The following is an 11,741-nucleotide window of genomic DNA, read 5'->3' on the forward strand; positions in this document are numbered from 1 at the left end:
TCAAACAAAATGACAAAATAAATCTGGCAAGTATGTCCGCCTCTTGTCCCCCTCCCTCATCGCCCTGTTCCTCACGTAGAAAGCTTCGTGTGCCGACGACATGGTTTCCTTTGACACGGCCTTCTTCAGTACCTTCTTTTCCAGCTTCGAATGATCCAATTCGGCCTTCTCGGCTCTAATCTCAGCTTCCTTCTTTGGCGTCAAGAACACTAACGATTCCTTGCCTTCGTTGTTGCATCTGCGAAGAAAACTCAAGAGCCTCCAGCGTTTTGATGTCGACGCCGGTCCAGTTCCGGTGGAATTGCTTTTCTTGCATTTGCTGGGGGAGGCTTTGGCAGAGCTGTTGTTACTACTATTCGGAGTCCAAATACAGTAGGTTCCGTTAGGGACCCCATCCAGCGCGTCCTCCACCTCTTCCTCCGAAGACGTCAAAAACGTCGACGACGTTTGATCCATAATACCACTAGTCAAAAGTAATTTTTAAAATATGATTAAATCCAGTGAAGAGGACCACGAGGTTTGATCCAGTAATTCTTAAAATATGCTTAGATCCTAATAAATGGCATCGAAATCTCAGTACAGGGGAGAGGAGAGTTGAGAAAACTTACTTCCTTCACTGGAGTCTGGCTTCATTGGCAACTAATTATGGTAAGAAAGAGATTATTCCAAAAAATAAAGAAACAGCAGTAACACACAAGAAAGAAGTCATCAATCATAAAACCAGACGAAACAGAGAGATCATAGCAAAAAAGAAAACAAGGAACCCACTACGACTCCAGACGATATTGCTGTCATTGCTTGCCGGTTTGGACCAAATGCACCCGAAAACTCCAAAGTAGTAGCAGTGTCTTCAATACCGTTGTATTGATCGCCCCTGTTGTTATGTTCACTTCTTTTCCTGCCGCTGTCGCGGCTGTTACATTCAGTTGGAAATGGCCGGCGTTGCTATCACTGGCCAGAGTATGCATTGGGTTTGTAGCAGTTTGGAGCTGCAATTCTGAGTAGAAATTAGGGAGGATATGAAATCAATTTGTTAGCTTGATTCAGTTTGAAGAAACACGAGTACCGGGTTTTAAACCCGGGTTCTGAGTTTAAAACCCGGTACCCGGCCCGAGTACACCCGGGTTTAGACATCCGGGTTTCGGCCCGGATTCAAATCCGGGAATCCGGGCCGAAAACCATAACCGAGAATCCGGTTATCCGGGTTCCGATCCGGACTGGGTAAAACCTGGTCTGGATGAACAGTCCTACCCGTATCCGTAATTTAACTTGTGTATATATATAATAGATCTCGCTGTAAATATTAACGTGTTACACATGATCAGTATCAGACTTAATTATAAATTATAGCATAAGTACCCATTTATTTTAATTTTGCCCACTTTTAAAATATATATATATATATAAATCCCAAATCTTGAGTGAAAGAAAAAGGGACGGCCAACGGGTCATTTAATAGCTCACTTGAGTTTGGGGTCGACTTTGATAAGCATTTAAAGGTTTGTTCCCAACTCAAATCTTTGTTGCAGTTGTGAACGTGTAAGTGATATATAATTATTTAAAATAAATAAATAAATATTAAATTTATTTAAAAAATTAATTTTTTAATAATAGACTCCACTCTTTTTTAATTTTTTAAAATAACTATACGATATTTATATACTCTATAATTATATGTATCATTACTCTTCTAAACTTGATATTATATATATATATATATATATATTAGGCATCCCCTCATCAAATGTAAAGACTTGTATGCACAGATTTTTTTCGTGTGCAAAATAGATTATATTTATTGTAATTTAGAGATTTTACTGTCTATATAATTAATATTGCTAGAAACAGATAAAGAAATGGCGTCAAATTTTTACTGTTCAACGCACGCAGTACTGTTCATAGTTGAAAAACCAAAACAAAACAACCTTTTGATAATGCAATAGAATACAAGCAGTATTATTGTAATCTTGATATTGTCCCAAAACATTTTGAGAAGTGTCATATCCATAAAAGAAAATTTTATTGTTACATAAATTGACGTAACTTGATCAAGTATCACGTCAATTAGTTATATCAATTTATAAATTTATTTTTATTACATTTATTTGCAAATGAATATAGCTAAATAAACATATGTGTGTATGAGAGGTAAACAACTAGCAATTAGGTCATGTGGTCACTAGACACAAGACCTAAAATATAAATACAAGATCTCTAGTCACGTATATATGTAACTTTGATACACACAAGACATGGCATGCACTCCCCACTTTATGAAACATAAAAATCTATGTGAATATATATTTAGAATTTTGTTTAGAAAATACTTAATTAATCGAATATCTACACAATTGGCCGGCTAGCCATATAAGTTCCAGATTTTTTCTTTACCCTAGACTGTACGTGAGCATGACGAAGTAAAATAATAAAAACATAACTCAATCGGTTGCGAATGGTCTTTTTATTGCAATAACTGATCACAAAAATCTATTTTTCTTGTAGTGCATTATGCGTTGGAAAATGCTACTAGCCAGTAGTACTCCATTAATTTTCTCGTGCTCCTTTCACAGCACTCTTAGGTTGGGTTTGAGTGTTGATAAGTGTTGAGGTATGTTGTGAATAATAATATATTCTTCATTTTATTTTTTAAAGTATATCATTAAAATTTATTTTTTTTATTTTAGGTATTGATTTTTACAGTAGATCATACATCAATTTATTTGTTTTTCTCCAATCATTTGAGGGTGGGTTTGGGTGTTGAGAAGAATTGTGAAGAGTAGTAAACAGTAGGTGAAAAGTAATAATAAAGTAATGAATAGTAATAAAAGTAAGTAAATATTATACTTTTTAATATTTTTCCTTAATAGAAAATCAATAACAAGAGAGAGAAATTAATTTAAAATATTTACAATGATAAATAGTTCCCTCCACATCTAGTGAGCTCCTGTAACAAAATGTAAAATAAATGATGGAATTCAAGATTCATTGGATGACACTTTGGAGATAATTTCTTTATATTTTAAAGAAAATTGTATTATAAAGCATCCATTGGGAGTGCTCTTAAGTATGATAAAGGTTGAAAGCGATTTCCGTGATCATATACCATGCGCTAGAATAGCCAATTTTTTTTTTTTTCCCTCCTTGTGCAAGCATATTATAGATATTAACAGTTATAGAATACAATAGTTAACGGGGTGGAATGCCCCCACATTCATCCCAAACCATAAAGCACATACAACACAAGACATAAATTACAAAAGAAGAAGAAGAAGAAGAAGGATTTAGGATTAATGACTTGACCTCCATCCATTTCCTATAAAGAGAAGCCGCTTGAAGTGATTTTGATACAGACCGAAAACGAATTATAATACTAGGACTGGAAGTCGTAGTGAAGTAATGTGTGCTGCATTTTCGTTGGTCTATTTTGACTGCCGGAGACTTCCACTACTTCTTTCCCACTATCCTTGGTTATGGGAAGTAAGAACATTGAAAAATAGCAAACTGAAAATGAACCGAATCAGCGACAGATGACGGCTCGGGATTGTGCACACGCCACACTAGGAGAGTGGAGGATGGCCAAGTCTAAAGGATTTGAGGTCATTGGCCCCAAAAATGCCGCACGTGGCACTAGCAAGCACTCCTCGATGTGGTGGTGCGTGAATCTCACGTGCGGTTTGAGCTGCGCATGTGGCTCACACGCCGCTCTTTTCTGTATTCTATTTTAATTGTCTGAAAAATTGGCGACTGGGGAGTCCTGTGGTGGGGCACGTGACAGTCTTAGGGAGTCGAAAGATAGTAGATCAGTGCTTTTCCTTGCTATGGACGGAAAATTAGAAAAAGAAAAAGTAGAAAACACCCTAAATAATTTTTAGACAAGCCAGAAGGGAGAAGGGATGAGAAGGGATGGAGGAGTAGAAGCTCCAAACACCCCCCCCCCCCCCCCCCCCCGGCGGCGCCCTCTCCTCCGGGCTGAGAGGATGAGATACTTGGATCTTTTGGTAAAAAGCAAAATGACCTCTTGAGAGAGAAAAAGAAGAGTTGCGTGCGGTGCTGCACTTATTTTATTTTTCTAGAATGACCAATTTGTTTGCACGCTACTAAATTACAATTTTCGTTAACAATTCAAAGCAATAATGTTTATTTTTCAAAAATCTGAAGACCTAATAGTATATAATCCGATTTTTCAAATAGAAAATTTGAGTTTGAAACGTGCCCACCTCTTTTACACCAAAAAAAAAAAAAAAGTAATAATGTTTATCCAATCCAAAAAAAAAAAAGAAAAAACTTACAGTAGGTCGACCCAAGTCTCTCTCATTTTCCTTGAAAAGAATCAAAACTAACATCCACGTTATTTATATTCTATTATAGAAGAAAACGGTACCTTGTAATATTTCATGACAATTAGTTTCGGGTCATGTTAAACGGAGGGAGATTTTTCTTTACTTTCTTTATGTAATAAATCATATTAAAAGTAGAAGATGTTCTTTACAATTTTTTTCTTTCTTTCTAATCAAACAATCATTTTATTAATATAAATAGATCAAGATACATATGAGGCGGGGTGGGATTTCTAGAAAAATCCCATTATAACGAATATGATGCAAACGTGCAAAATATATTGAATCTTGGGATATAAAAAAGTGGTGGGGGCCAAATAAGTAGCTGACGATAAAAGTGTAAAAAAATTGGTGGCGTCGTCCTAAATCAAGATTTTTACGGTTTGTAGGTAGAAATAGGGCTGTATACCGATAGGTTCAGTATTGGTTTCAGTGCCAAATTAAGACCTCATTGACATCTACCATGAGAGTTTAAAACCGGCCAAAACCAATCAATTGGAGAGAGAAAATTGATCATATCGATCTTGACATGTGTTGATGTGGTCTTTGATCTGCTGTCGATGTCTTTTATGAAGGAGGAGAGGAGTGGCGTTGTCTACCATGAGAGAGTAGAAGTGGGTTACAAAAGAGGAAACATCGTATTGCGGAAGAAGAAGAAGGCGCGAGAAAGAAGAAAAAGAAGAAGAAGTGGGGGTTTATTAATCTATTTTGAAACGATGCTGTTTGGTTTATTAAAGCCAAACGACGCCGTTTCGTATTTTTTTTTTCTAAACTTCCAGGAGAAAAATTACGCAGTTTCACTTATTTAAGTGAAATAACGCCGTTTTATATACATATATTTTAAAATATATATATAGGGTTGGCCGGTTCAGCTATTCTCCAAGGGTTCAAACCGACGCCGAACCAGCCGATATTGGTTTTCATCAATTCCTGTCGCTCGCTGTCTGATTCCTTACCGATTCTAGCCAGTTCCTTACTCTGGCGTCCAGTCTAATTGGTTCCTAGTAAGTTTAAGCGGTTCTTGTACACCCATAGGTTGAACTGTGGTGCCACTGCCAATAGTGGTGCTTGTTGGTGGTGTGCCATAGTTTTTGGCTTGAGATGTTTGTGAAAGAAATCAATGTCCTAGTTAGCTTCAAATTGTCGGTGGCCAAATTTCTTTGATTAGGAAAAGCAAAAATATAGTGAGATAAAATGTATTGATTGGCTCAAATTGTTAGTGGCCAAATTTGTTTGCGCCTGCTTGTAACAACGTGTGTATATCACATGCCGTTCTTAATGAGATGAGATGGGTAAGATCTAATAGACATTAGAATGACGAAACTACTCAAACAACAACGTATAACAGCGACGTGGGCTAAGCTGCGCATGAGAGCCACACATCGATATTTTAGTCACGGATCTGAATTGTACTAATAGATTGGTAGTTGAGGAGTTGCATGGTGGGATGCGTATAGACTATCGGTCGCCAAAAAGTAGTGGACCGGGCCCAAAACGAGCCGGGGTATAGGAAAAGTGAAAATTTTAGGAAAAAAAAATCTATAAATAAGACAGTTGAAGAAGTGGAACGGAGTGTAGGATTTCCAATAGAACAAGAGGATAGAAATTGTGAGGGACTTTTGCTTTTAGAGAGATGTGGGACTTTTCCCTTGATCTAGAGAAAGGGGGGCTATTATTTACAAAATAGAAATGATATATATAAATTTTAAATACACAAATTTAGCGCAAGTCCTTCATAAAAAAGTGAGTTTTATTGTAGAAAAATGTGAAAAACTCACTTTATCTTAACGAGGTCTATGTTTTTATAGAATACTTGTATAAAATATGTGTACTTAATATTTCTCTTTACAAAACTTACTAGCCATATGATCAACCTGCAGGTCTAGTCGTCATCATGCAAGTTGGCCTAGTTCTGTAAGTTTGTTAATGCTATGTAATTCAATACGCGAAAACTGACGACTAGATTATTAGTAATAGAAACAAGCCTAATTTATTAGCCATTGCTAACAGAACACGTAAGATGGAAATGTGGCCTACGCAGAGAGTTAGTATATATCTATAAAAAGATTTTATATAAGAAATTAACATAACTTCATCACGTAATACAGTAGATTTATTTTATAATATGACGTATTATATGATCAATTTATATTAATTTATAAATTTATTTTTATAAAATATTTTCGTAATTAAAGTATTTATAGAATATATTTTTCAATATAATTAATGAAAATACAAATATACAAAATATAAAAAACGGAAAAAAGGCAATGCCGGATCTATGACACTTGCGTACGGGACAACATTAATTTTTGGTGCTAGATTTGCTACTCAAGCTTAATTAAAGTCTTGTCTGAACGATTCACAAGCGCCCGGCCAACGAACATAATCATATACCCCACAAGCGTGCGTAAACTTTATTGAAAAAATATAGTTGAAAGTATAATTATGTATTAATTTGTACATTAGTATGATGTGATTAGTCAAAAAATAGATTTTATTGAAAACAGTGTTAATTTAAATTTTAAGTATGAATAAATTAATATTAGTACACAGATTAGTGCACGACTGTGCTTGTATGTAGCAAAACTCAACTTTATTTTGGGTGGAATATCTAGTTTTTTTTTTTTTTTTTTTTTAAATAGCAAACTTAAAAATGACATGGATCATTACCCAATCACATCTATCAAAATGCGCGCGAGGTCATGAAATTATGAAGTCCAGGCAAGCTTAATTATTCTGTCTTCTTTTTGCTCCCCCAAAAATAAAGAAAATCAGAGTGGAATATCTTTGATTACACGCTAACAAATTCCCTAATCATTTTCTTAATATTCGATTTAGTACTCCTTTAATCAAAGGGCTTAGCAATAACAATATGATCAGTTTTTACAGCAAGATATGCAAGAACAAGATCCGGGTAGTAGTACTGCGGGCATGAACAACAAAGAGGCAAATTAAGCTAGCCTACCCGCATAATAATGCTTGCCTTTAATAATCGACTCTTTTACTCGCCGACGATCGAGAAAAGCAAAGCCATAGCATATATAGGGATATGATCATGTTGACGTCCCAATTCTTTTGAAATTTGAGACAATATGTGCAAAACATTAGCTAGCTGAGCTCTGCTTTTGACAGACTGAAACATTATTTTTCCTAAGTTTGTGACGAGGAATTAACGGATATTCGGTCGTGTGAATAAATTTAAAGCGGTGAACCAAAACAGTGCGATTTAAAGGGTCGATCCCAACGTGAGTAAACGAATACTGTTGTTTTACTTCAATTATTTAGCGGAATCTCAGTTCCACAGTGAATGAAATTAATACTCAAACCAGCAGATCGAAGATGGTCATGTCTTAAGAAAAAGTCACCATGCATGCAGTTTTCATTGACCATTATCCGTACGATTGTCTCGAATGCTAAACTTCGTTGCCCCTCGTTTTGGGGACAACAACTAGCGGCTTAAATAATAATGCATGCTTCTTCATGGTAAAACTGCAAAACCCCAAAAGTCTTGACACTCACAAACAACCTTCGCCTGCACTCAATTTTCTTAAATGATGGAACAAATTAATTAATGTCTCCGCCGTATATATTTGAAGACAGTATAATTAGTACCGTTTGTCGAGTTTTTATATTATTATTGAAATTCAAGATCTGTTTCAATGCATGACACATTAGGAAATTTACACGCACGTACGTACTAATTTATTGAAGACGGCCGGAGAAAATGAATGCAGATCATCATGATTTGATTTGATCACCGGCCGGCCGCCAGTTTCGTCACTTCTATTATTATCCTTATTATGATCTTCTGTAATATTATTTTATTCATATTTTCAATTATCTTCTGTGTATTCATGATGAGTTTCACCTAATGTACAATCATATATAACGAATAATTTTGCCAATCGAGTCAAGTCTATGCAGCTTTGCAATAGCCTAATTAATTTGCATGCCATCGCAAGTTCACGTACGGCTCATGGAAGCTGAGATAGATATAAAGAAATCAGGAATGAAAGCTAGAGTACTTTAGTGAGGAAGCCAGATCATTTCCTATTAGGGGAAGGGGGAGAATATAATTCTAATGGGTATCTAAAATTTAAGTAAAACACTAAAAAATTAAGGCAAAAATGAGATTTTTAGTTACTTTTTTTTTTTTTGGGTAAATTAAATCAACTAAAGAATTTCCAACGTGTATATATAGCACTTAATTTCAGTACTACCCAAGCTGATGATCTATATCATAATCTTAACTTTTTTTTTTTCTAGGGAAACAATAAGGAGCGAGGGGAAGATAATTTTGAGAGATTTAGTACTGATCTAAGGTTTTGGACTTTGGAGGTCTTTCTTGGACTGAAAATTAATAAGCTAGGCTTTATTAATATGTATATTAAAAGGCCAATGTTTTGGGGCGCTTGTAATTATATGCTGGATGTGCAGCAGTACTGGAGGATGGAGAGGGTACAAGGAGTGGAGAAAGGAATGTTGAAAACTTGGAGAAGCGCTAAGCATGCAGCTATTTGCAAGAAGCTTATAATATATGCATTGACTTTATTTTCTCAGAATCTAAATTTAATTTATATCTATAGTTCTAACTTTCTTCACAAAAATATATATAATAAGGATAATTATGATATTAATGATGGCAAAAAATTACAAGTATATAATTAAAAAAATTAATGCTAGTTTTTATCTTGAATCTTTCATCTCTTGTCACAGTACTTACTAATGTGACATGTTTTTCTTTTTTTTTGAAATAGTGACATGTTTTAAATGTCTTCAAATATTTACTACTTAGATATATATATATATATTTATAGATCATAGTTACTTAGATTAAGTCGCATCAACATATATGGTTAAGTATGGCAAAATTTAAGATGAAGAATAAATTTTATAACGCTTGTATAGCTTGCTTATAAGAATTAGATGCCATATTGACACGTGTTCTCTGTGTGTGTGTGTGTGTGTGTGTGTGTGTGTGTGTGTGAGGTCGTATAAATTAATATTTGTGTATATTTAGTTCTAAGAACTGAGCAATCCTATCATATATGTGGACTACATATTAATTAAGTGGTCTGTTCGTGACTTTCACACTAGTGTTTCATAATTAGAGTGTGTTTCATAATTAGAGTGTAAAAGGACAGACTCATATTATTTATGGAACCAAGAAATTATAGACATAAATTATTGTTGAGTCTTGATCGATATGTAAACAAAAAACATTTCACAGGGAGGGAAAAGGGCTCCTAATTCCCCGTGAAATACTCGATCGTGTGCCCAACATTATTGATTATTATTTTATGTTGCATGCATGCATAGCCTACTTTTGTTTATTGTTTAATAATTTCATGGTAAATAATATTTAAAAATTAAATTATAATAATATTTTATTTAATTTTTAACAAAACGTTTCATATCATCTTATCCAAATTGCGTAACCAAACAAGGCCTTAATTTTCCAATTAGTTCTTCAAAGAGTACAAATCAAGAAAGAAAATGATAGACATACATGAATCATTTATACAAATTCTTTTAAATTAAATGAGTTTTTATAAATAAACTTATAAAAATAACACCACTTTATATAAAGAGAAGTGCTTTATATATAAAGAGAGTACACAAAAATAAATATACAAATTGACGTGATTTCATGTGATCTGTCAGATTTATTTTATAATAAAAATAAATTCATAATCTGACGTATTGTATCAAGTTACATTAATTAATTATGAATTCACTTTTATATAATGGTTAAATTACTTCTCTTATATAAATATCTTCGTTCCAAAACATATTCACGAAAAGAACTTATATTAATGCAATTGCTCTTTAAAATATTTGTTGGTATCCGCATCCCTTCATCTGTACTTTAATTTTAGATAATCTGACATTATCCACCAAAAAAAAAAAGATTGTAATTCCATGCGAAACAAACGTAAGCCTAACACCAAAATTATCTGAAGAAAGCAATATTATCCATCGAGTTTTTTGTAATGAAAAACAAAAAGAAAAAGAAAAGCATAAGAGGGCGGGAGCGGGAGCCAGCTAGCTAGGTGAAAGTACAGTGTCTGATGGGGATATGTAGGGCTTCAAAGAAAAGCAGAGTTTTAATTGGTTGACCTCTCAGATCAGACCAGTTTGATTTGTCGACAGCTCAAACATTCTAAAATTATGACTAAGATATCCTCCTGCTTTTTGTGGTTGACAACGAAAAAGAGTATCTATATGTACAGCTGATCCTCTCCCTAGCTATAAGGCTAGGTTTCTGTGAAGTAACAGCACTTCTGCAGCAATGGAGTTCCATGGCCACCCCCCTCACCCCACCTCTACTGCATTCTTTAGACACTTTAATCATTTTTGTTGCCGATAACTAAGTTTATTCTCTTTCACAACTTAATTATTGATCTAACTTTTCGGTCAATAATGGATCACACTTCTCTGTTCAGTAACTTAACTTAATCCGCCATAGACACTTGCTGATAGATATAGTACGAGGATGCCTGCCTGCCATTCTAAAGAGCTAGCTAGCTCCCACTTGATGATGACGATGATGGTGAAAGATCTCATAGAAAGTGAAAGAAAGTTTTGGCTTTAAGATTTTAGGGTACCCTACGACCCACCGACATGACCATGAATTTTGTTTCCCATCCTCTGCATCACTTCCTGTAAAGCCTTAAAGAGGAAGCAGCTAAGGTTTACTATGAGTCAAATCAATGTTTTTTTTTTTCAGCTTTTTTTCTTTCTCTTGTCTTTTTCTGTTTGTAAATATTTTCTATGCTCTGTCATGTTTTTTTTTTTTTTTTGAAGTGCATGAGAATATATAAATCCAATATCATCTCGATCTGTTCAAATTCGAAACAGTAAGCATCCATCTTTCTTAGTCTGTCATTGTTTGTTTTGTTGTGGCCCTCAGCTACCATCTAGATAAGCTATGTTGAAGGAATTTTTGTATACAGTCGCGGAGTGTACTACTCATTGTAGTTAACATTGAAGGCAATAACGGCCAATCGGCTGCCTCTAATGTTTGCTCTATATTGCGATAAGATTAGGAATAATTTTTGTTCTCACTAGGGGATGCATGCATGCACTGGGCCAGGAATGCTCCTCTAAGAATTTTAAATGGATAATTAAAAATTGTTCTGTAATTTAAATTTTATTATTCATAATTGATAACAATCCGATAAAGTCGGTTCGGGTCCGGTCACTATAATCGGATCTATCGGTTTATCGGGTCCTTTGCACAGCTAATATAATTGATGATGATAAAATTCAAGATTATGAGTAATGGCTCTTTCAAATTCTCTACGTAAATCGCTTACAAAGTTAATATGGCTGAAAAAAATCCTTGTTAAATGAATATCTAAAAACAATATGAATATCTCTTTCACCTGCTGCTCCCCA

General features: G+C 34.5%; 1 protein-coding gene across 1 annotated transcript; it reads right to left on the minus strand.

The window, feature by feature from the left end:
- On the minus strand, nucleotides 1–456 carry LOC122301862. The gene has a single exon (XM_043113225.1). It carries the CDS (start codon nucleotides 454–456, stop codon nucleotides 1–3), a length of 456 nt encoding a protein of 151 aa, XP_042969159.1.
- Between the last annotated feature and the right edge of the window lie 11,285 nt (nucleotides 457–11,741).

Source organism: Carya illinoinensis, chromosome 2 (genome assembly GCF_018687715.1).
Source record: "Carya illinoinensis cultivar Pawnee chromosome 2, C.illinoinensisPawnee_v1, whole genome shotgun sequence".
Lineage (NCBI taxonomy): Eukaryota > Viridiplantae > Streptophyta > Magnoliopsida > Fagales > Juglandaceae > Carya > Carya illinoinensis.

Coding starts and splice junctions, on each gene's coding strand:
- LOC122301862 (XM_043113225.1), bottom strand. CDS start 456: ATGGATCAAACGTCGTCGACGTTTTTGACGTCTTCGGAGGAAGAGGTG.